We start from the raw sequence: 25,165 nt of genomic DNA, 5'->3' as shown, positions 1-25,165 counted from the left end.
CCTGGTTAGGAATAAGATGAATGGTTTGACCTGTTGAACTGGGCACCTCTGAAACCTCCTAGATAACCTGGGGGGAAATGAACCCTGCAGCTGCCAGGCTTTCCTGCTGGGGCTTGCTGTGGGGGTGAAATGGGGGGGCTCTCAGGCTCCCCCCAGCATTGCCCACCCTGTGGGGGGCTGGCTGGCGAGGGGGAGTGAGTTAGTCCACTGGCACTTCCAGGAGCCAGGGGGATGAGCTGGGACACGTGATCCCCATATCTGGCCATAGCTCTGCTGCAGGGCAATGTGTAAGCTCAGAGCTGTTGTCTGCTCCGTTTCTCCCCCAGTGAGGCAGAGAGAACTCATGTTTCTGGAGCAGGTTGGAGAGGATGCTCCACAACAAATCCTCTGCCACCTGAACTGCTCCAAGGCTTGTCCTACATCTCATGACTTGGTGAGCCTGGTAATGGTACGCTAGCGGCTTTGGAGAGCGCAAAGGGAAGAGTTTTTCCATTGCTATGGAGTTGTTTTCAAGCTTTTCAGCTTTCTGCCCCTTTGCTTGCCCTCACGCACCGGGAATGGCAGCCCCAGGGAGTGTGGCGGTCAGGAACATGGCTAGAGAGGGCTGTCCTCGGTGGGGATGTGGGACTGGGACCCCTGAGAACCCCAGAGCTCTTCCTCCAGGGACCATCCCTCCTCTGTAGGCAGAGGCTGGCTGTGACCACACCAGTTTGGGGTGTCAGTGGTTAACTGAGAAGCCTGGGAGCTGGCAGCTCCTGTGCCTGCTATAGAGAACTCGTTATCTAGCTGCAGTGAGACTTTTAGATAAGGACTTTAGCTTTGATGGGGGGTTATAGGGGGGGTCCACAATTGCAGCAGGGACCACCAGGCAAGGGTTGGCTCCAAGTGTCAGGCTGCAAACCCATTGCCTTTGGTTGCTGAGTCTCTGTCTGCCGTGGGAAGGGAGATGGCCATAACATGTGTGTGTGTTCGAACATGCCCACCCACCTGCCTCCCAGGAACAGGAATGCCTCAGCACCGCAATGCAGCAAGCGGGCTTGGGCTTGAATTCAAGGCCATCATCCCCTTATCTGGGTGTTGCAACAGATGGTGGTGATCTGTAAACTTCTGTGGCGAAGGGAGGCTGGGGGGGGAGCTGTTCAGGGGCTGTTCCTCCTGAAGGATGCGAGCGTTCCCCAGTTCTTGGTTGGGCTTTTCTCACTCGCATCTCCCCCATGTGAAAATGTGGGAGTGGAGCAGCTGTCTGTGCTAACTCAGAGCAGGACAGGCCTGTTGTGAGCCCAAACATGTGGTGGGATGTCCAAGGTGGGAGCGTGAGAGCTGGTACCAGCGTGTGAGTACACAGGCTGCCACCCTACTGAAACCACTCCCTGCTCCTTCTGGTGCTGAGACCCCTGTGTGATTTTTGGCTCTGCCAGCTGGCAGAAGAGGACTGGATGTCACCCGGGGGTGCGCAGGCAGGTTCGGTGTGGTGGTTTGCTTTGAGAGGGGTCCTGTGTCTGCTCAGACCGGGTGGGCTGTGTGCTGTGATGTGGGCAGCTCCTGTTGTGGGCCACGCTCTCCTGTTCTCCCCCTGCCTTGGAAGTGCCGATGCACATCACAGACACAAAACAAGTGAGCCAGCGTGTCTTGCTTCTGTATTGATGTTTGGTTAATGAGAGTTGGCATCTGGAGCTGCTTATCCTTTGCCCTTGAGATAAAACAGCACTTTGACTGCAACCGGCTCTGGTATTCAAAGTCGTGATCAGGCCGTGAAGGTATGGCAGGAGATCTGACGGGGGAGGCTGTTCTTCATTGTGGGATTAGAGGCTTTTAAGCCCTGAGGAGACCATTCTGCCTGAATGCATGTAGCAAAGCACCAGTAAGGGGTCTGAGGTAAGGGCTGTGCATTCCCCTTGCAAAGAGGGCTGGGTTTGGGTTTCTTTCCACCCTGTCTTGAGTCGGTGTGGAGGACAAGCTCACACTGGCCAGGCAGGTGCTCTGGAGAGCTGTTTGAGGTGGCTATAAGCAGCATCACTTGCAGCCCTTGGTGTCTGGGTAGGTGGGTGGAGGTGGTGAGATGCGCATGGCTGAGAAGGCTTGTGCAGTGGGGAGGGGGAGAGCTCCGAAGCCAACGCAAATTGGCCACCTTTCTCCCAGGGAGATGCTTCCTGTGAGATGTGGCTTGAATACAAGGGAGCAGATGGGTGAAATGGGAAAAGAGTCTGTCTGGTAGCGCCTGCCACCTTCCTGCCAGCAGAGCTGTTCATCTGGCAAATCTGGGGAGGGAATTCTGTGGGATCCATTAAAGCTGTTGCAAAACCTGGTGAGAATCAGGACAGGAGATGTTCAGGCTGGGACAACCCTGAAGGCCCAGTCTGTGTCTCGACAGGTCTGCCTGCGTCCTCCCTGCGTGGGGGTAGCACAGCAGATCATCTTGTGCTGTGCACCAAGGCCAGTCTGTCGCGTTTGTCTGTCTCTTAAGGTGCAGTGTCGACATCAGAGCTCGATTTCAACCTCCCATGAATTGGCCAAGACTAACTGAAAATGTCTTGTGGGTACCTCTTCTGAAAGCCACGTAGCTCATTGCCACAGGGTGAGCTCTGGGGTGACTTTCCCATGGCAAGACACAAACATAGCTTAGATTACTGTCCTTGCTTTGGGAGGGTCAGATACTTCCAGACCTCGCTGTGTGGCTTTGCTGAGAACCCTGTGTCTCTAACAGGAGGAGGAAGCCACTCACTTGAAGTGGTGTCTGGCTGCTGAGAAGCAACATGCTTATCAACGTGACTGGAGGTCCTGGTGAAGGATGAGCGTTAATGGCCAAAGTGCTTCTGCTGTAGTCCTTTGAAGTAGAGGCTGACCCCGGGACATGGGAGCAGTGTCCCACGAGCTGGGGATGTCCTTGTGAGGGTGGGTGGGCTGTGAACTCAAGCAGCAGCTGAGCTTGTTCAGGCTGTACTGGGGGGTCCAGCTCTCTGCTGCTGCTGCGGACAGGGCTGTACACCTTTTTTAGCAGGCTAACGGGCTCGTGCCAATGTATCTCTCCTTGCAGGGGTGGTGGGACACTTGCTGGGATGCCCAGATACTTGTGTGGTGGGAGGTAGCAGAGCCCACTGCCACTCATCCCAGTCTGGAATGTGACAGCCATGCGTATAGGAGAGCATCACTGCCACAAAGGTCTCTGCTGTCAGCCTGAGCACCGAGGCTGATGCGCATATTGGGAAGGGGGATATTGCTTCATTTGGGACAAACTAGAGAGAGGGTTGCTGCTCAGGGAGCTGAAATCACTGCTGTTAAAGGCTTTCACAGTGCAAGGAGGCCAGCTCGAGGACTTGAAAGGTGATAATACCTGGGAATAGCACGGGGGTAGCAGGGAGTGTGCAATAGTGCTGTGAGTAAGGGGAAAACGTGCTTCTGAAATGAAAGCATGACCTGATTCCTTTGCTCCATTTTTCCACCCTGTATGGGTTTTCATGAGGCACTGCTGCACAAGTCCATATGCAGTACCTGAAGCAAGCCTGAACCTGAGGTTTTGCTTTCTGCCGGTGCTTATGTGTGTGCTTTTTCTCAACAGCCATCAAGGTGAGCTGTGTTGGATCCTGTGGGGTGTCTAACAAGATCAATGACACAGCATGGACCGTGGAGGAGCAGTACTTTAACAGCACGCTGTCTCTGGCAGACAAAGGTAAGGTCTGCAAAGATGCGGTGGAGATCTGTGATTCTGAGATGGTTTACAGAAAAGTGTCACCAAGACTTCAGCATCTTCTCGATGTGGAATACCCCTTCATAGGCTGGCTTGGTCTGTGTATGGAGGATGGGAGCCAGTATTAGAGACTACAAGAGCTTAGGAGGAGCTGTGCTGAGAGGCATCCTGAATAGCTGCAGAACTTGGCCACCACCCTGCAAACACTGCTTGCATCCTCTGGCCCTCGTCTTCCTGAAACGGAGCTGCCAGCCGTGACTTTCAGTTTTTTCAAGGCCCTGTGGGTTCACTCTGCTCCACTTCTTATGTATGTTGTCTGTGGTGGTCACAAAACACTGATCAAAGCTGGTCAGTAGAAGCCAGTTGTGGGCCAGGAGTAGTTTACACTGAAAGAGATGTGAAAGTGGCACTTGTCCTCCAAGAGAGATGCTGAGAGCATGGCAGGAGCAGCCTAGGACAGTTTGCCTCCACACCCCCTCGCAAGCCGAGATGCCCAGGGTTGTATTATCCCGTGGGGGTAAAGTGACACCAGCAGCCTCTGGGGAATCTGGGCTGGAATGAATGCTGTCTTTCTGCTGTTAAATAGGTCAGCCTTACCACAAATAATTCATGCTGTGCCCTGGCTCCTGTTGAAATCGAGATGTGCCAGTATTCACCTGCTGAAGGCAGTGGCTGTAGCAGTAACTAACGTGGCAGAAGCCCCGGGGTAGCAGGAGCTCAGCCCTCTGATGCCGTTTTATCTAATAACAGGAAACGGGTAGACCAGAAGTGGCAGTTCCTGCTAGCTCAACAATTTTTCAAGCAGAGCTTTTAGCGTTGAGGGGAGACTGACCTCATCCTCGCAGCAACTGGCGAGAGCACTGCTTGCTCTCAGGCCCGGGAGAAGGGAGACAGCTGGCTGGCTTGCCTCTTGGCTTGGCTCGTAGCCCAGGGGCTGCAGTTGGAGGTGAACTGCCTGGGAGGGCAATGAGAATTGTTCCTGATTTTTGAATGCAGCACTGAGCACAGCCAGAGCGCCCAGCTGTGAATGTCAGGATAGCAAAATCCCGGAGGCTTTATAAGGTGCTGGGGGCCATTGAGCTTAGATGAGTTGGGAGCTGGAGGCTGCAAACAATTGTGGACTCCTGGACAGGTTTAAACCTGCAACTGCATTGAAAAATGCACCTTCCGAATTTATTTTTTTTTTTGTTTCTAATATTTAATGATTCAAGGGAGAGCTGTGATACTGTGGTCAGTTATGTCCTGGTAAAGCTGAGCTGTGGCAAAAGCCAACAAGGAGAGACAGGAGTGTGAAGAGGTGGGTGTGCTGTTGGTTTGCAGCCCCTCAGAGATTTTGATGGTCACTTCAGCAGTCCTTGTGAGGTTCCCTATGGGAGCCATCCCCTTGACAGCTAGGGCCAGTGTGGACTGGGAAGGATGGAAGGAAAATGCAGTAATGGCTACACGCTTTCATGGCTCTGAAACGCCCCCTTTGAAAGCCCGAATTCCAAAGACAGCCACAATTTGGTATTCCCAGCTCTTAAACTGTTCATGGAAAGCCCTAATCTTTTGGCTTCCAATTTTCTGGGACCCAGACTCTTGCGTATCACCCAGTGCAGTGCTGCTATCTGTCAGCCACTGTGTTGCAGACTCTGCCAGCCTTGAGCAGGCACCAGCGATGGGGTGGCAGGGCTGGGCTGCTCGCTCTGTGTCGGAGCCAGTCGTAGAGCTGGCAGCTGCCCAGCTGCCTGTCTGGAGTGTGATGGGACAAAACAGGCCAGCTGAAGTCTTCCAGAGCTACCACAGCTCCAGGCAAGCGAGGCAAGAAGTGGTAGTGCATGACTTACCAGGGATGTAATGAATTGAAGGGAAAATCTGAGGCATCATTGTCCTGTCTTGCAAAGCTGCAGTGCAATTATGGGGTGAAGCCTGGTCTCTGCTACCAGCAATCAGTCTGGAGCAGTGTGCCAGGTACTTACGGTCACTGACCTGTGCCCTTCAGCTTTTTGTGTCAGAGTGGACCCAACTGATGGGAGCTCTCAGCCTCTGGCTTCCAGCTGCAGGGAAGCAGATAAGAAGTCGGGCAGTCCCTGTGCGTGGGGTGGCAGCCAAGGGCAGTGCTCGTGGGGCATTTACTCTTTGCGTGACTGGTACAAGCTCAGGAGTTACTGTCCTGGACTTGCCATGTTTGTCCTGTGTCTTTCTTCAGGCAGGGTGGCTGGGCCCCTGTGAGAACATAGGGATGGGCTGTATGTGCGAGGGGACGGTATTGATGCTGCCTTTGGACCCGAATCCTCCAGCAGAGATGGCTTTGAAACCGTCCCTTGCAATTGCTGCACTGGCCTGTGCGGGTATGGAAACAAAAGCCCTGGGGGCTGGCAGCACTCCAGCCTGTGTCGTGGGGAAGCGAGATAACGGCTATCACAGCCCTCGTGGTGGCATTGATGCATGTCTGGGCTGGCAGAGCAGCAAGGGAAGCCAGGCTGCTTCTCCGTGTCTGTGCCTCCGTACGTGCCTACCTGCCTTCCTCCTCCGAGGGCTGCTGGCAGCACAGCATCCTGGCACGGCACGTGCAGCGCGGCAGTGGCAGGGGTTCGCTGGGACAGTCATGCAGTGACCTGGTGCAGGCAGTGCCTTGGTGCTGACTCAACCGTGGTGGTTTTAGGCTCCCCAGGAATAGCTCTCAGCTGCCCCAGCCTTTCCTGAACAGATCGTGAAGGAGCTTCAGGCGGGTGGACCATCCCTTGGGTGCCTGCTCTGCACAAAGCAGGGCTGTCCCTTTCCCTGTGCCTCTCGCCAGCAGTGTTCAGCAGCGACGAGCTTCTCCGGTGTCTGGCAGAAAAGCGGTTGCCTCTGGGGAGCTGCAGCCAGTGCTTGTGTGTGCTCCCTGGGGTGCCTCCCTTGCAGGTCTGACACTTGGCTGGGAGGGGAAACTGAGGCAGGCTTGTACCCTTAGGGCACGGGGTGTTGAGCTCGCTGATGGAAGCCCAGGGAGCAGATGAGTTCAGGGAGCTGGAAGTGTTTCCAAGCAAGGACCTCCAAAGGAGCATGGGGCCAGCTGGGCTGCTCACCCCCAGCACGTGCCTCCTTCCCTTCCAGCATCTGACAGCCACCGGTGAAAAGCAGCAGGCTCTGTGAGCAAAGGTTACTGCCGCTGTGGACAAATACTGCGGTGGCCTATGGGATGTCCTACCATGTGCGTAAAAATGTGTAGAACCCACCCAGGGTGAACACGTGCCCTCTTCTTTCAGGTGAGGGCTGGCTGTGCCCACCCATCCTTCTCACGCCTGGAAAAGCAAACAGCAGAAGGGCAGGCAGGGACCACAGGAGGCAACGTGCTGCCTTTCTGTGGTTCTGCAAGAGCGTCTTATCCACAAAGGGAGATGTCACCTCCCAGCAGCACAAATGGAAAACGAATGAATGAAGGGGAGGAATTTGCTTCTGCCTCAGAGGGCTCTTCTCTTCCTCTGTGTGTGTCCCCTTACAGCAATGCTGTTACCTCTCCTTTTTGAACCTGTGCATTAAGAAAACAAAAAAGGAAGGGGGAACAGCGTGTCCCCGCTTCAAGAGGTAACTGGCAGCCAGGCTGTGCCCTGGGGCAGGGGGTGGTGATGCCAGGCATCCTGCTGGCACCATCCCCAGCCTTCTTGCAGAGGGCTCATCCAGCCTGACAGCATCAGCTTAGGTTGAGGGAGGATCCCAGGTGTCCCTGAGGCCATGCAGCCAACAAATCTCCATCTTGCCTGTCTCAGTGCTCCAGCGGGGCCACAGCGGTGCTGGCACCTGGAGGACGGTGCAGCGAGGCGGACTCAGCCTGAAAGCCTGAAAAACAACCCGCCGTGCTCTGTCCCTTCCCACATCCTGAGCAGTAACTTCAAAAAATGATGATCTGTGTTCTTTGAGGACGTGGGGGGAAGGGGAGAGGAACTATCGAGCCTTAGATTGCTCTTTAAGCATGTAAGAGTGACACGGCACTTCTCCACCCACACACCGTTGCATTGAAATAAGTGAGGGGGCAGCTCATCCTCTGTAGCGTCAGCTGTTGCTTTTATTACCCACTGTTTTGTTGATTTTTTTTTTTTAATGGTGTACGTTGTATGAGAAATGAGGCGAGCCCTGAAATAGCCCAGATGCCCGCTTTGCAATGTCAGGCACTTGTTTAAGGCACTGGCCTCATCCTTAATTCCCCTTCTCTCCCACCCTCAGAACAGCATCCAGGGTGTGGAAGACTCAGCCTTGCCGTTGGAGCATCTGCAGGTTGGCGAGCGGTGTTTTTGTTACAGAGGACCCTGCTTGCATCGGTGCTGGCGTGGTGCGTGTCCCCACTCGAGCAGTGCGGTGGCCGTGCACTGGGAATTTCTCGCTGGGCTGGCCGGTGCCGAGCGGGAGCCGGAGGCAGCAGGCACCCGTGAGCTGCTGGGGGATTGCGCAGGGCTGCGCTGTAGCCTTGGCAATAACACGCAAGTCAGCGGTTTCATGAACTCGAGCTCTTGACATAAAAGCTGCTGGAAAGTGCTGAGCATATACCAGCTGGTCTGGAGCCTCTGGCTGCTGTGTTTGCTGGAGAGCACACTGCGGCACTGGGGAGGTCACCCAGCCCACCGGTGGCTCTCGGGGGAGGCACGTTATTTGCTTCCTGGAGGGGAGGCTGATGGGGAGATTTGCTTTTCCCACTTGGCTTGAGTTTGACTTGTACTTCGACTATTCCCTGGTGCTGTTTTTTCTTGGGTCCTTTTTTTGTAAAGAATCGCAATAGGAGTGTGGGGGTGTTGGGTTTCTGTAGGTGTCAGCAGTGCAGGAGATCAAGTGCGCCAGTTGCCCTGAGTACAAAATAGCACCGCTTGTACCCGCTGCTCTTGGACAGAGAGATGCTTCTCTTGATCCGATATAATGGAGTAATTCAGCTCTGCGGAGGCCTCCTGCTCTTCTCTCCCTCCCCTGCTGCAGCTCTGGCCTTAATCAGCCACCGAGGAGTAGGTCTGTCGTGTGCCTGTACCCACATGGGGCTGTTTTCTTTGGACACTCCGTATCTCCGATGGCACACACAGCTTTTGGCCCTGTGGATGGGTTGTGCATGGAAAGGTAGACTTTCATTTTTTTCATTTCCTTTAAATCCTACTTGTACCTGAGTTGAACCCGTGCAGGGAGCTGGCTGTAATTTCCAGTTGACCTTAGTTTTGGCAGCTTGTTAGCTAGCGAGAAGGCGCTGCAGGGAATTCCTGGCTGCTCCACGCGCTTCCTCTGCTGGCAGATTTCTTGCACAAATTGCTAAAAAGGGGCAGTTGTGCATCACCTCCTCTCTGGGTTCTCTGCCGGACTGGCACAACACCTTCGCGGCCAAGAGTTGGCATAGGGTGACGATCCTGTCTTGCAGCTGAATTGCAGGAGCTTGGCGACCTGACTTAAGCAGGCATTGAGAGACTCTGTCTCTTGTTCTGTGCTCAGGAATCACTGAGCAGGAGGTAGTGAAGCAGCAGGTGATGCTCCTGGGCAGCCCCTGGCTGGGTGAGAGCAGGAAGGTGCCTGTGGGCAGTGGTGAGCCGTTAAAGGGTTCTGGAGCAGTGACTGCAGGGTCAGCCCAGGAAAACCACACGGAAGGAGCTGCAGTTGCTTTAGGTCACAGCTGCTTCCTCAGCGCTTCCCAGTTTCTTGCCTCAATAGATCACTGTTAATCCTCAGCGTTTTTTGCAGCATTGCCATACCACCAGATCCTGCTAATTCATTGAAAATCTCACGGAAAGTGGCTGACAGAGATTTATGAGCAGTGGCGCCCGAGCTTCAGTGCTGGTCTTTCCTGTGTGTTTTCTTCCTTCCTCTCTCCCGCCTGTGTTACAGAAAGGTTTACCTTGGCTGCTTTAACCGTATCGGAGCACTGGCTGTTGTTCCTTCTGCGTGTCTGTGTGCGTTCAGAGCCGGTGTGAGCAAGCTGCTGCTTTGAATGGGAGCTTGGATCATCCTGGGGACAGTGCTCCCTTGCTGCTGTACGGCAGCTCTGCTCACTGAAGTGCTGCTTCGTGGCCTGAGAGCTTGTTTGAGCGAAACTAATTTGAGCTAAATACGGAATCTTTCCCCGGCAAGTATGGCTGTGCTTGCTGGCAGGTCACTCTTCTGACTGTCAGCAGCTCCCTCTGAGGCACCTGTATCTGCTGCAGGGATAGCACGAGCAAGTGTGTGTGTTTACCCTCATTTGTTGTAGTTTGTAATCTCGTGTATGAGTTTAATCCACTAGAGACCGAGTTGGAGTCCTCATGCTAAAGCTGCAACAGCCCAGCATTGCCTGAAGTGCCCTGACACAGACAAAATTAATGCTTCCCATCTGATCTCTGATACAGCCTCCTGCAAGCTAGTAGAGCTCTGACCACCTTGCTTACATCTAATACTCACTTTTCTGCCCTGCAAAGGTGGATGAGGGAGAGATGGGAAGGCAGGGGTGGTGAGCAGGGTGCTGGCTGTCAGGGCTGCAGCGACTGATGGTTCTTCCAGTAGCTGAGGAGTCGGTATCCTGTAGCACAGCATGGAGGCAGGGCTACCTGTTTCTCCACCCGAAAGTGGAAAACACAAACCTGCTGCTTTCCTGCTTGCTGCCTGGAGAGCCTCGAGAGGAAAGTACCCGAGTTGTGCATCAGCAACGCTGGCGTCAGTCTTCAGCACCTTTGGAGGAGCTCACCCTCCCTAGGGGAGAGGGAAGGCTGATTTTAGGCAGCAGGAAGACTGTTGCTACAGGCGATGGCAGGGGGACCAGCAGGCACAAAGTACCTTTCCGTACTACACGATTTGGCCAGCACAGTTAATGCATCACTCGCTAAGTAGCCAGAGAGAAACTGCCATATGGCTCACCCTGCTGTTCCTCTACTAGAAGAACCAAAAAATATGTGTATTCCAAAGGCGCAGCTTGTTCCCACTCTAGCATCCGTGCATGCAGCAGGAGGGAGCAGAGCCACTGCTGTCTGCTTGGCAGGTTCCAGCTGGAAAAGCCGGAGGTCGGGGCAGGAGCCCTGTTTTGGCTGCTGCCTGGCTCCTGTGCCTGGGATGCAGGGACACCTTCCAGGTTCCTAGTTGTGGCTATGGAGCAAATAGTATCCTCCTCTTTGGAGGACAGAGGGAGCAATACACAGATATTAATCTTTTTTGCCCTAGTCTAGCCATGGATGAAGCCTGCCAAGGCAGAGGTGTGTGTTGTGTACCGTGCGCTGCCGTTGCCTGGCCCTGCAGCCTGCTGTGGGCTCAGACATCTGGGCTGTCTCTCCCAGCACACTAGAGCATGAGATTTCACAGGGGTCAGTAATGTGGCTCGTCTTGAGTCTGTCGTGTTTGTGCATCAGTGACCAAGGCATCTCTCAGCCCTCTTCTGGCTTCTCTCCAGTGCCTTCCCCCGCTGGCACCAACCTGGAGGTCCTGGCTTTGTTGTGGTGGCGGCCAGCCTTGCAGGGAGACGGCTGTGACTGCCTGTGGCTTCCAGCTGTCCAGGGATGGAGACACTGAGGCTGGGGGAGCCAGGCTGGGAGGAGGCGTTTGGCAGATGTCCTTGCGGTGGCACTGGTTTGAACATGCAGCCCAGGCAGATCTGGCCCCACCAGTACTGTAAGACTGACCTGTTTGCATGGGCCACTAACTGAGAAAGCTGCAAAACAGCCCTGGGAAGCCCAGGTGGGATGCAGCAGGTCGGACTCTGTGTCCTTGCCTGTGTTGGTTTCTCCTGAAGCCCAGCCCTGCCCTGCTCTCATGCGGGGGCAGAGGCTGCCAGAGGACCTTTCCCAGCCCTCGGTTGGCTGCTGGCAGGGCAGGGTGTGGGCAGCAGCTTCCCCTCGCTCTCGGAGGGATGGTGGTTTTGGAGGGCTGGTGACTTCCTCTGGCTGCTGGTTCCACCTGGGCAGGTGCCTGGCAGCCAGGAGCCAGGGAAGCTGCACTGCTCAGAAGAGGCTCCAAAGCCTTTCAGCACCTGAGCTGTGGCGGAGTAAGCCCAACTTGGATCATTTGTTTAGCAGTGTAAATACAGACGTGTGGTCATTTCACCCACACACAGTTATGACGGTGTCGTGTTTTCCCATGTGGTTGTGCAGCAGCATGCTGGTTTGCAGTGAGCGTAGAGAAACCTTTGTGGGTCAAAGCAAAGCTGTGTGCCAGGAGGGAACGGTGCATCCAGCAGCTGGGTAGGCTCAGGGACATGCTCAGCTCGAACTTTGCCTGGGAGCCCCATACAGCCCTGGGGAAAACCCGTTCTGTCCCTCCACTGCACACCGGTGTGACCGCAGGTGCCCCAGGTGCTGTGGGACAGTGCTGCAGCATTGAGGTCTGTCGCGCCGTGCAGGCTGGGCTCGGGGCCATGCTCCCCAGCGCTGGCAATGCTTTGCAGGCTCTGATCGTGCAGGGGAACCCCATCAGGCTCTGGCTGTGTCACCACGTTACCTCCTGGGGACCCGGCAGAGGGCTCAGCATCAGCTCTCTGGATCAAAGCATTTCTTTTTGGGTCCGGCCAGGCCTCCTCCACATCCACTGGTGCAAGTGAACAACCCCCCATCCCAGTGCGGAGCGGAGAGGAGCAGCTGAGCCGGGAACGGGAGAACCCATTTGCTTCCAGACAGATCTCCACTGTATTCAGGGAAATCTCCAAGGTCACTCTGCTTTGCACTGTAAGACAGCTCTTCCGCATCGTTTGCATGTTGTTGTTGCTGCTGCTGCTTGTCTGAGTTTATTCTTTTTCCAGGCTGTCTGGGGTAGCAGCTCCTTTCCCTCCAGGAATTTTTAGGGAGGATGTTTCGAAAGGCCATGCAGAGGCAGCCAGTCTGCTGGCTCAGTTCCTATCGGGAGGAAAGGCTGCTGCAGGTATGGCCCCACAGCAGAACCCTGCTAATCCAGCTGCCTGTGTTGCCTAATGGATTTCTCAAGGTATTTTTAGCTGCGTGTAAACTTCAGGAAAAGCTTTTTTGCGGCTGAACACACTATGGCCTTTGTTCAGGCTTCTGGCAATGGGGAGGTAATGGCTCAGCGCAGCTGCGGTGGCTTGCACAGCCCTTTCCTCTCGCAGTGTGTTTGCAAGCTGCTCGAGAGCATCGCAGCCTGCTGCATGGGGCTCTGGGAGATCCCTCGAGCGATGCTGGACCCCTGGCCTGCACTTGCCCGTGCACACACTGTGGCTTCGTTTGGCAAAGCTGCTGGTTCAGGAGCAGCTTGGAAAGGAGCTTTCAGGCAGGGCTGCCTCCCTCGGGTTTCTGCGTGGTGGGGTGGCTGTTGGAGGAAACCATCTCACCTCTGCCTGCTGTCAACAGCTGTCTCTGTTGCAAAGTCAATTTGCAAGTGAAATTAGCGCATTAAACGTCCTGGATCTTTCCTAGAAGCTCTCAGGGCTGGAAGGATAGGGGCAATGAGCAGCTTCCTATGGGCTTTGTGTCCGCCTTGCTGCCTGGATGCTGGAGTTGCACAGGAGATGCAGCTGGGCAGGCAGAACAGTTTTGCATGCTGTGCATGCTGCCCTGTCCTGCTGTTGTGGTGGCTGTGCAGGTTGAGTGAGCATTGCAAGTGTCCCTTGCGGGGAGCCGAGGTGGCTTTTGCTGCTGTTTTCCACAAGAGAGGTGCCTGGGTGCTGGCACAAGGTTAGACTGTGCCCTGCCTGTGCTCACAGGGTGGCTGGGACAAGGGAAATTGCAGATTTTCCCCATTATATCAAGACCAGTCAGCATTTGGAAATAGAAGCTCAGCCTTTAGGAGCAGAGTTGCCAGCTGGAGAGTTTAAAAGTAGTTGCCACCTCCCTTCCCTCTGTAAGGGGAGACTCAGCTTGGGACTTGTCAGCTTTCCACCTGCCAAAGGCACCAGACACATGGCAGAAGACCAAAATGGCTTTGTAATCCCAGGCAAGTTGAACATGGAGCCTCCACTGTGTGCTGGGGGAGCTTTGGCCAGGAGAGATGAGCAGGAGCCCAGGAAGGAGCTCCAAGGGTGCCTGCAGCTGGGATTGGGGGTCCCCAGGCAGGTGGAGGGCTGAGGGTGCTGCTCCTGTCATAGCCTTTCCACCAGTGACCTGCCCAAACAGCTTCCATGCTCACAATAAGGCCAAGAAATGCAGGTGTTGAGCTGGATGCTGGGGCGCGGTGGGCAGCTGGCTGTTAGCTGTGCTAGAAGTGAAGCCGCCTGCAGTGGTGGCTGCACCTGTGGGTAGGACCTGGGTGCTCGGTCCAGCCTGCTGGAAAATTCCCTGTACCTGGAGGATCTCCGGGCAGGCATAAAGATGCTTCCCTCTCTTTGGGGGAAGAAGAGTGTGGGCTGGAAGGAGCAGGTCTGAAAACAAGAGCTACTGCTAATTGCCTGCAGCATCTCTTTCCTTAATGGAGTGGAGAACAGAGCTCACTGCATTTTCCTGGCTGCCTGCTTGGTGTAGGACAGAGGTCTGGGCTCTCTTGGCTGCAAGCCAAGTGCTACTGCAGTGCCCTCGGTCTGCGTGCACTGGGATGGGGAACAGCTTTAGTCTGGGATGGCTGGTCTTGAAACTCATCACCGGCTGTGAAGAGCAGGAATGGCCTTTTCTAGCCCTTACGGGCAGTTTGTTGTGGGCAGGAGCTGTGGGAGGAATTTGCAGGCTGCTCCCTGCCCCAGGTGGGCTCACAGCCAGTCTGGGTACGCCGTGAGCCAACAGGTCTTAGGGTGCTTGGGTCTGAGCTGTCGGGGTCATCCGTGCTGACCTGTGGGCAGTTCTCACTTGGTGACTTGCTCTGAGGCTGGGCTACCTGTGTGGAAACTGTGCCAGGGCACCGAGTCACGCGGTGGCTCCAACAGCCAAACCACATCCTCTGCGAGTGATGCTGGCCATGCACGTTGCTGTGAGAGTGTTTTGCCTTGCTTGGTGCTGCCGTTGGCAGAAACCTTCAGGACCCCTGGCTTTCTGCAGGGGGTTAGGAACTGTGAACGTGAGATGCTTGCAGGTTCACCTCCAGCACGACTTTCTGTTGGTGCACGTGAGCTGGGTAGGAGCTTGGCCGAAAGGACCTGTTGGATCATGCTGCCTGTAATGTGGAAGAGGAACTTTCACTTTGTGGAGTCCATGAGCTTTTCCTGAGGGTCCTGGAAAGCTCGTGAAGTTTCATGCTCCTCGCAGGAGACTTGAAATCACTGCCTGCGTGTTCATCTGGGGCTCTGCAGGTCAGACAGCTGGAAAGTCTCCAGGTCTTGGTGAAAACTCAGCGGCCACTGCCCTTTGGGGCTCTCATCTGCCTTCTGTCTGCATTGCAGTGACAGGACTTGCTCCCTCTCCCTTTCAGGTGGAGCCAGTCCCCTTAGCGCAATGCAGAAGCTGTGCGGGAGAGTTGACGTATTCCACTTTATTGATTCACTTTCCGAAAGTGAAATGATAATAAGGTCAAAGTTGAACGGTGCCCGGTGAAAGGCAGAAACCCTTGGAGCAGCACCAAGCCCTGGCTTAGTTGAGCGATTCGGATTAGCCAGACTTTACCCCGTAGCCGACAAGCAGAGGCACCTGCTGCATCTCAGCTGCTGCCCTGCACGGAGGGATGCTGCCCGGGGAGGGGGCAGGAGGAGCTGCCCTGCTCTGCCTGTCCCAGCGCTGCAGGCAGCAGTGCCGGCAGCGGGGGCAGTGCCTGGCTTTGTGCCTCCACCTGGTGACAGGACCTGGTGCTGCATTTTAGCCTACATAACCCGGGTTTGGGGGGCGAGGAGGGAAATCACCGGGGGGGTTTTCCGGGTGGGGTGATGGGAAGGAGCAAGTCTTGCTTGCTCCTCTTTGTAAGGGCAACGTGTATAAATAGCCATCGCTCAGTTCTCTCCTGACTTGCCTTTGTAGCGCTACGCGAAGGGATGCTTGTCGTGCTATTTATGGTGCCTGCCTGTGCGCTGTGGGCGGGCTGTGTGCGAACTGGGGTGTCCTCAGGTCCCCGAGGTGTGGCTGAGCAAGTGGAGGGGCAGAGGTGCAGCTTTTTATAACGTGAAGGATGCACTGAGTCAAACGTCACCTCCCCTGCTTCCTGCCTGGATTGCAGTGCCAGGGAGGGGGATTTACCCTTCTCTCTTCCCCACCTCCCCCCGTCACGTAATCCACTTAATCTCCCAGCGATAGGACTCTTATTACTGTCAGCTCTGCGGAGCCAGCATTGCTAACAGGCAAGCTGTCTCCGTCTTGCATCAACAAAAGTGCCAGCCAAATCCGGAGCCTTGGTACCTGCAGCAGTGATCCTGCAAAGCAGAATGAGCACAGCGTGGTTTCATCGGTATCCGGGTCTCCTCTTAGCACTGCCACTTTACAAACAAAACCTCTCCTGTTTACACGTATTTAACAAATGTGGATACACCTTAGTGCTTTCTTACTGAAGGCAGCTTCGGGAGCTGCCCCTGTGGGTCAGTTCAGCCATCACGCTGCCCTGGGAAGCAGCTGGAATCTGGATGGGAGTGCTGGAGGGTGGATGGGGTTGGGGAGTCTGAGTCTGCAGTGGTGTCCAGCCGTGTGCTGAGTCTTGGCTCCGATCCGTGCCCTCCAGGCCACTGTTGTAGGGTGGGATATGGTTAAAGAAAACCAGTGATGAGGTTTTAACGTTGTGGTAACTTTTTCTCTGCTCCTGTTGTCTAAGCAGCCAGACTGGGGTACTGCAGGTCCCTTCTTGGGATTGGGGATGGGTTTGGGAGATGGACCTCTGTTTCCAGCTCCTAAGCACTGCGCAGTCTGCATGGGGCTAGGTATGTGGCTGAGGCTGTAGAGGCTTGATGCCCACCAAACCTCCTTACCACCCTCTGACAGTGCCTGTGCTTTCTCACCTTCCCTCTGACTGGCTGTAGCCTGCTTGAAGAAGGATAAACACACAGCAACCCTTCTCCATGCCCTGTCAGTAGTCTGGGGCTAACCACTTGCCATGGTACTGGGATCCCTTAAACTCTGCCCCAAACTACCTTATTTACTGGGTATCTTAACATAGAACCAGTCATTGGGAATGAAGCCGTCTCCCGTCCCAAGGAGTGGTGGTGGCAGCAGATGCTCCTGGTGACTCGAGCACTGCTCGTTGCATCTGCAGTTGTCCAACCGGCTGTAGGCAGCTGAACAAGTCATCTGTTATTCCCCAGGTGGTGACCTCTCGCTCCAGAAGATTATGCTCTCCAGAAGATCATTACCATTCCAAGGCAATGGCCTGTCCAACTTACCTTTTACTCTTGTTTCCCACAGGGGTCCTGACAGCTGGAGAGCACAACTTTCCCTTCCAGTTCCTGCTGCCAGGTATGATGCATTGGCTGAAGGCAGTTCCATGTAAGCCTTGGCTTTGGCAGCCTCTCGAGGTGTGCTGAGCAGGGCTTGGGCTGGATGGCAGAGGCAGGCTGGCAGCTTGGCCTGGAGATGCTACGGGCAGCAAGCGTGAGGTCAGCCACAGACAGCAGAAGAGCTTAGAGAAGTAGGTACTTTCTGTGTTGGTGCAGAGCCGGGTCTGAGCTGTCGCTGGTGCCTCTCCAAGCGTGCCCCTGTGAGCTCTTCAGGTGTGTGCAGGGGTCCTGGTCTGTAGCCATCCATCCATCCTGCACAGTGTGCCCAGAGAGAGGATCTCTGCTCTTGCGCCTGTGGTTGCAGAGGATCCCTTCTGTAAGGAGGTTGCAGCAAGGCCTCTGAGTGACCTAGGTGTTCAGGTCTTTTTTGGGGGTGTCTCTACGTGCTCTGTCTCTGAGGTGCTTGCAGAACTCCTCAGGTCAAGAGGAAAGCTGTTTAAAGGGACTGTACTTCCAGTTTGGAAATGCTTGGTCTGACTCAGCCTTGCGATCCTCCTCTTTCTCTCTCAACTCCAGCCTCTGCTCCTACATCATTTGAAGGCCCTTTTGGCAAGGTCCTCCATCAGGTGAAAGCTGTGATAGACACACCTCGCTTCTCCAAGGACTACAAGTGCAACAAGATCTTCTACGTTCTCTGCCCTCTCAACTTGAACGACATCCCTGACATCGAGGTAAGAACAAGGAGGAGCATGGCTGGGAAGTGCCGAGGCTTCAGCTCTTGTCCTTACCCTGGCATGCTGTCTAGGGAATAACTGTGTGGTTGGACAGCTCTCTGACCGCATGCCTGGACTGTGCAAGAGCAGGATAAGGACTCCTGATCTGTCCTGCCTTGCCATCTGTCCCTGCTCCAAGCAATTTTTGACTCTTCTGCATGTTGCTTTGAAAGATTTAGGTGAACGTTCAGCACTCGGAGGTACTGGCCAGTATCACCAGGTGCTTGCAGAGACCTGGGTTTAGGGAACTTGCTTTGGAGGCAAGAGTGGCTAATAGAGCAGCGAAACTGGGGAGATGGAGAAGTGAGACCTGTTGTCTGTGGTAGTGCTGTGTTGCTGGTTCTTTGTGTCCTCTTAGACTGGTATTTCTGCTTGAATCTTTGAGTGTTTCCCGGGAGGCTCTCTTGAGCCAACATCTCTGTCTCTCTGCTGTCCTGCAGCAGCCCAACACTATGTCAATCACCAAGAAGTTCAACTACAAGCTTGTGAAAAGCGGCAACATTATCCTGACTGCCACCTCGGATCTGAAAGGGTACATCGTGGGGCAAGCCATCCAGCTCCGCACAGACATAGAGAACAAATCGGGCCGGGACACAGGGGCCGTGGTAGCCAGTCTGCTCCAGGTAACCGTCCCAAAGCACAATTCTTTGGCTTGTGCTGGTACTCCACTCCCCTGCGACCTCTATGAATCTGGGGCGGTTCTCCCCAGTGTGCCTCTCCGCTGCTGGGAGGTGGCAGAAAGGAGTCCAGACCTCTGGCTATCTCTGTTTCTCTCTACCTCCCTGGGGAAAGAGGTGGTAGCACTTGTCTTGCTTAAACCAACTCAGTCTGTCATACAGTGATGGGTATTTCTGCTCTGTAATATGCACGTTAGGTTTATGCTTGTGCTTATTTGACAAAGCAGTTGGGTGGTTTTGTGTACCGGGTTAGGTTTGTGGGAAACAGAAGACCATCTGCAAGCTTTCTGCTAGCTGTATTTTCTCCTGTCCGTACAGAAAGTGGCTTATAAATCCAAGCGGTGGATTTACGACCTGAGGACTATCGCAGAGGTGGAGGGCTCAGGAGTGAAAGCCTGGAAACATGCAGAATGGAAGGAGCAGATCCTTGTGCCAGCACTGCCCCAGTCCATTCTGCAGGGCTGTAGCCTCATACATATTGACTACTACATCCAAGTGAGTACACCAGTAGCCTTGTGGAGCTCCAGTGGGCTGTGCTGCAACTTCTGTGCTCTCTGCTGGGTTGAGCTCAATCACTGAACTCCGTAGCTGTGTGGTGGGGGTGGCCCTCACATCAGGTGAACCTTCCCAGTGCAGTCTATAATGAAGAGGATGCCACTGTTTTTCCTTCTCTTCCAGGTTTCCCTCAAGTCGCCAGAGGTTTCCGTCACTCTCCCCATTTATATTGGGAACATTGCCGTGAACAGGGTACCTCTGAGCCCCTCCCGCTCCATCCAGCACATACCGTCTGCAGTGGTACCCAGTGCCCCGCCGGAGGAAGAGGAGGCTGCCAGTGGTTATCACTCGATGGACAATGTCTCGATCCCCACCAAAAGCCATTCCCAGCAGCAGCCGTTTAGCTACGCCCCAGGACTGAGCTTCCAGGAGATAAGGGTGGACTCGGAGCAGACGGGCTCCCCAAACCATCCCACGCTCTGCCTGTCGACGGGAGCCACTGTCCCTTACTACGCCGAGGGGAACGTGGTGCCCGTCCCCACGGCCAGCTCGCTCATTTTGCCTCCAGAGTACAGCACGTGGGGCTACCCATACGGTGAGCAGCCCGCTCCTGAGATCTGAACGGGCTGGCAGCACGCTGGTAAATGTCTCCTACCACGAGAGTTCCTTTGCCAGCTGTGAACTGGGTGGGAATACAGGGATGTCAGGCTACTGGGGTCCGATGTCAGAGGGGATCATGACATCTCTCTGCCTGCTTTAGCCTCCGCAGGAGTCCCCTCTTACAGCTGTAAAAGCCGGCTGTCCGTTCCCACATCTGCACCCGTGCCCGCCCTGGGCTCGTCGTGAGAGGATCTCCCTGTTCTTAAATGAGCTTCCAGCCTCCCACTGATAGAAAAACTTCTTGGCTTGCGGTGAGGCTGGTGGGAGCAGAGCCAGGAAAACCGTGTAACTGAAATCTTCTGTCTGACTTGGAGTGGGCTTGCAGCTGGTCTGAAGACACAAGCTGCGGGGGCAGGAGCTGAGAGACTGTCCAGGGTGGAAAAGCTTGAGGAAATCCCAGCGTGCTGGATGCCTGGAGCTGTGCTTGTCCCAGGCGGCTGGGGTGGCAGGGGCCAGCAGTGTCTGTTAGCACAGTCCTGCCCAAATAAACCTGTCTGTTAGCACCGGCGTGATGAGGCACTTGGTGTGTCACTTCAGCCCTGGCTTGGGGTACACGGAACGCAGGTCACCTGTGATCTGGAGGTGTTGGAGTACGTGAGGATGCTTGTGAAAGAAAGGGAGGAACAGGACAGGACTCTGAGGTGCTGATTTTAACCCCTGTAGGTGTCAGCACAGGGGTGGGACTGGCTGGCTCACGTTCTACGTGCACATGTGCAAACCCCATCTATTTCAGCAGGGCAGGGTCCTGGAGAGGGAGTGCCTGTGTGCATGACGTGTGCGTTGTTATAGTAGTTTGCCTTACTCTACGCTGAGTTACATGGACTGGGATGAAGGGAACCTCCCAAACACCCACCATAACGGCTCTTATTCTTTTTTTCCCCCGCAGAGGCACCTCCATCCTACGAGCAGAGCTGCAGCAGTGCCAACTCCAGCATCAACGGCAACTAGCCTCCCCTGCTTCGAGTCCTGCTGGCGCTGCCCACCCCCAGGCGCCATGGTTCACCTGCCTACCGCAAAGTCTGGTACAGCACAAGGTGTCTTTTTATCTCTCTGGCTGCTTGGTGGGGTAAATGGCACATCCCTGCCCAGGCTTTTTAAGTCTCTTTCTAGGGAGGGGGGAAGAAAACCAAAAAGGGCAGCCAGAGCAGCCTGTGTGTGCATGTAGGAGAGGTCTGGGAAACTGAACTGTCTCCTGCTGCTGCACCAAGTGCTGGAGAGCTGGTTTTGCCCCAGGGTTGCCCTCTGCAGCAGCTTGTGTTAAAGTACTGTAGTCAACACTAACTGCTTTACTATCAAAGCACCTGCGATGCCTTATCCGAAATGCTCCTGACTTGGCATGTCTCCACTGTAGGTGAAGGCTGGGCTGTGTGAACTTTCTCGTCTTTTTTAGGGGCCGTGTGCTCTCCAGAAACAGTTTCGACAGCCCTTCGTCCTTGTCCTCATGGGTCCTAAGGGTAGCTGAAACAAGAGGTTTCTTGGAGTAAGTGGGTTCAGAAGGTCAGGGACTCTCAAAAAGCCAAAAGCACAAGCCCTCGCTGTGCCCGTTTGTGCGGTGAGTGACCGGCAGCCTTTGGCCCTCACAGTGGGCTGCACCGCTGCCTGCACGCGGTGAGCTCGCTGGGGCATGTGCTCATGACGCAGGAGGCCGTGGTGAGCTGTGGAGGCAGAGCCCGGTGTTACCGTGGGGTGCCTGCCAGCCCGCTTCTGGCCTTTCCCAGCAAGGGCGACTTTTCTCTGAAAAGCCTTGTAGCAGACAGCACGTCCTTGCTCACCGCTAGACCGCAGCGCCCAGGCTGAACAGCGCTAGCCAGCCTGCAAGCGGGGGGGACCAGATCCCCTGTGTCCCATCTCCCAGCCCTGCAGGGTGCCCTCTCCATCCCAGCTGCCACTGCCCAGGCCAGAATTACGTGACGACCAAGTTACAAAAGTCAGTCCAACGCTACCTCTGAGTCTGCCCAAGGACCCTGTCCGTGGAAGCCCATCCCTCGGGACAGCCCTCCCGCGGGGCTCAGACGGGTGTCCCTTGCGGGAGCGGTCAGTGCCACCAAGCCAGTGCACGAGGGTGCTTGGCCGGGGGACTGTTCTCGCCACGAGCTGGTGCTGGTTTACTGCTCGTCTCCTGAGCCACAGCAGAGTGCAAAAACGAGCAAGTGGGAACACAAACAGCTACAGCTCGTTCGCAGCCTCTGCCGGACCTGGCAGGTCAGGGGAAGAAGCTGGTGGATGTAAAACAACATTTTTCTTTTTGCGCTTCTTTTTTTACCCCTCCTCATTTAGCTTTTTTAGTTATTGACTGCCCAAGCTGAGGAAACCACAAACCAGATACTCAAGAGCTGCAGGCATCCAGCCACGGCTGAAATTATGGGCTGCAGACCTTTGGCATCCCTGAGGACTGGCCTCCAGGCTGCCTCACACTGGGCAGGCAATATCTAACAAACCCGTTAGGAGCACTGCAGCCTCTGCCACCTCATTTTAGCTCGCCGCTGCACACCCCTGGCAGGCAGCTGGGGACAAGCCCTGTTTTGCACTCTTTTCTTTGCAAATGCTTTTTATTATTATTTTTTTTTAAGTGTTGAACTGCTTTAAGGATAGTGTAGAGAAGGTGCTGTTCTGAGCAGTGCTGGCACAACGTGCACCAACGTTGATAGAATGATTGTCGTTGTCCTTGAATATATATATATATATGAGATGAAGTTTTGTTTTTAATGATTGAATTCATAAATACAAATTTTAATGCTGTATTTAATAAATTATTCTAAGAGAAATGCTGTGCTTTTTCATCCATTTCTGATGCTTATTCATGTGCCTGTTCATGCCAAATCTAGGAATGCACCTTGCTGATTTCTTACAATATGAAGCAAGTTTTTTGCTCTTGCCAGAAAGGATGGTGACTTTTGCCAAGGCAGCTCAGGGAGAACAAGCACGATGCAGCCTGACCGTGGTGCTAGGCTCCTAGTTCCAGATGGCTGGAGGGAGTTTGGCACCGTGTGCGCTTGGCTCTGGAGCACTGCTGCTTCCCTGGCCCTGTGTCCCAAAGCTGTGGTTTGTCCAAGTGGCCCATGGGTCTTGGGCAGTGCTCTCTGCTGCCTGACTGGAGAGGTGAGCCGGTGGGGAGGAAGGGGAGAGTGGATTCTCCCTTCAGGAGGATGGAGATGGAACAGCCAAGGACTGGCTGGAAGGGCTGGAGACCACCAGCCCATGCCCTCTCCTAAAGGGACATTTGGAATAAACTTAGAAAAGTGGAAGAAGGCTCCTTCCCATACCCACAGTTTGGTGATACCATGTCTGAAGCATGTAGGTGTTGCCTAAATGTTGTCATGGCAAGTAGCCTGAGGTGTGATCTGCGTCTGAGACACAAGGATCCTTCTTCACTCTCTGCTCAACTTATGCTTCTGCCCAGCTTTTATTAGTTAAAGACTCTCTCCTTTGCCTGGTGGTCTGTGCCTGCCACGAAAAGCATTCTTCATCTGCAGGGGGTCAAAGGCAGGTGCTTGTTTGTTCATAATGGCGCATCTCTTCCCTGATGCTCTTCCTCTTGCTCCCAGTTAGCTGAACCTGTTTTGCTTGGCTCAGCCGGTGGCTCTTGTGCCCTTCCTTGCTGTTGGCAGTACATACCCTTCCTTCCAGGTCTCAACCCACATCCCTTCCACAGCTCTGGAAAAATTCCTGTGAGTTGTCAATGCTTCTGGACCTGCTGGGTTGGACTATGGGCTTCTGAGCCAGCCGGGATCTGGGAGAGGCAGCCTGGGCTGGGACTGAGTTCCCGGATCCTTGTTCGCCGTCCCTGAAGCTGAGCTGCTGGCGACATGTCTAGCCCATGTTTCTTGGCTGGAAAACTTGATTGCTGTTTGGTGACTGTGGCCAGAGCCACTGGGCTGCCTTTCTAGACCCCCAGCCAGTGTCTGCCCACCTTGTTTTAACCTTCACAGCTGGGAACGCAGTGTTCGCGGTGGAGGCTGGAGAGGAGAGGCCAGCTGTATCGCACACAGCTCCTGTGTTGTGCCCAGCATCTCTGCAGCACTCCCGTGCACCTGAGCTTGTTCTCCAGATTGTTTGCTACGAACTGGTCCTTCAGCACCCGATGCTGCACGTGGAGTCCACTTTGCAAAGCAAGGAGCAGGTGGGCACGCTCTTCTTCGCTGCTGAGGAGTGTCCATCTCCCCTGGCTGCTGTGGAGGGAGCGGGAAGGAGTCGGAGCTAGGCTTCATGGTGGTCCTCATTCTTTTGGATGCTGGGGCTGGGCACGCACAGCTCCTGTGGAGCGATGCCTCTGTCAGACCCGCGAGGCAGCTCTGGCCAGGATGCAGCAGGTTATCGCCCTGAGTTTGGCTCTGAGCGCCCTCGCTGTTGTGCAAGCAGCCAGCCGTAACCAGCGCAGCACCGTGATTTCCACCATTCCTGCCCAGCTTTGCCTGTCCCCCAGCGCTGCGGCAGGGAATTGAAGCCTGACACAAAGAGCCTTGTTCGTGTCTCATGGACCCCTTTGAAATGGTCCGGGACTGCAGGATGGAGGAGTTAGTCCAGCTCTTCTTAAACCCGCCTGCAGCTGGCCCCAGGGTGCTGTGGCAGCGAGGTGCTTGGGGTACGCGAGTGCTTTGGGTGAGCACGATGAGGCAAAGCCCGGTGCCTGGCTTTGAGTACGTTCCCTTCTGGAGAGGGCGAGCAGACAATCCCTGCCCTCTGCCTTGTTGCTGTCTCTCTTCTCTGCAGCCTCTCCAGCTTCAGCCTCTCCGGCTTCAGCCTCTCCAAGTCCTGGGGAGTTTCTCTAGGCTCTCGGTCATCCCTCTCTCCTCTTTCTGAACTCTGGAATAAAGAGGGGGAAAAAACCCTTTTTTCTGAACCCAGCTCTGGGTGAAAAAACTTCAGTACATAGGAATTCAAATTCCTGGCTCAAATTTTTTAAGCAATTGGTTTTGGTTTGTTTGAAATGGGGAGGGGAAGTGGTGGGACATGAGTGAAGCTTGAGCTAATTGTTTCCGAACTCAGCATTCAATGGAAAATACCAAAAACATCATCTGCCTTTTTTTTTCCTCTGCTTCTTTTTTGTCCTTTATGGTTTTGTTCTTGTCCTGCTCTCCACATGTGCTGCCTTCATGTTTTTGGCTTTTTCGTTGTTGTGTCCTACTAAACTCTGCTTTGGCACCTGTTGTCCCGCTGCCCACAGGAGATTGGGAAGGGGGGGACGGGGGACACACGGAGGCTCTTATTGTTGGACCAGTGAATCTTTTTTAGCTTTCCACTGAACTTCCAGTAGTTTTGTAGAGGTAAATATTTTCTGCTAGGAAGTTTTCCTGTTGAGCCAGCACAAGAGAGGAGACAAAGGGTTTTCTGAGGTCCGTTTGGTTTTTATTCTGTATTTGTAAGTATTTCCAACTATCTGCAAGAGGAATGTCCCATCCCTCCTCCCCAAGAGAGACTGGTGGGGTAAAACCCTCAAAACTCGTGCCCTTTCTTGTACCAATACTCATGGCTGTAATTCTTTATCCCTGTGGTTCTCTTTACAGATTTTGGGGTTTTATACAACAATATTTGTGATGGCTCTGTACAACCGGAGATTTCTGCGCAATTTATTACTGGGTTTTAAAATGTAAACTAGTGGTTTTACATGTTTGCCACGGCTTTGGGGGGAGTATTTTTGTCCTGGGTTTTAAAACACCAAATGTAAAGATCTGAAAGGGTAAATAAAGCGCTGCTTTTTTTTTTTTTT

General features: G+C 54.4%; 1 protein-coding gene across 2 annotated transcripts in view; it reads left to right on the top strand.

The window, feature by feature from the left end:
* The window catches only part of ARRDC1 (arrestin domain containing 1), a 39,646-nt gene extending 14,481 nt beyond the window's left edge, over window positions 1–25,165 (top strand). The window contains exons 2-8 of one of the 2 annotated variants that reach the window (XM_055812210.1): window positions 3,557–3,667; window positions 16,822–16,872; window positions 17,430–17,584; window positions 18,067–18,249; window positions 18,622–18,798; window positions 18,982–19,393; window positions 20,345–25,165. In XM_055812210.1, the coding sequence (XP_055668185.1) occupies window positions 3,557–3,667; window positions 16,822–16,872; window positions 17,430–17,584; window positions 18,067–18,249; window positions 18,622–18,798; window positions 18,982–19,393; window positions 20,345–20,406 (1,151 nt within the window). In that variant the 3' untranslated portion in view covers window positions 20,407–25,165. Of the gene's footprint in view, window positions 1–3,556; window positions 3,668–16,821; window positions 16,873–17,429; window positions 17,585–18,066; window positions 18,250–18,621; window positions 18,799–18,981; window positions 19,439–20,344 lie in introns of both variants that reach the window. The other variant, XM_055812218.1, reaches the window with a different exon arrangement.

Source organism: Falco peregrinus, chromosome 1 (genome assembly GCF_023634155.1).
Source record: "Falco peregrinus isolate bFalPer1 chromosome 1, bFalPer1.pri, whole genome shotgun sequence".
Lineage (NCBI taxonomy): Eukaryota > Metazoa > Chordata > Aves > Falconiformes > Falconidae > Falco > Falco peregrinus.
Note: the sequence above shows the minus strand (reverse complement) of the source record. Positions and strands in the feature narration are given on the sequence as shown.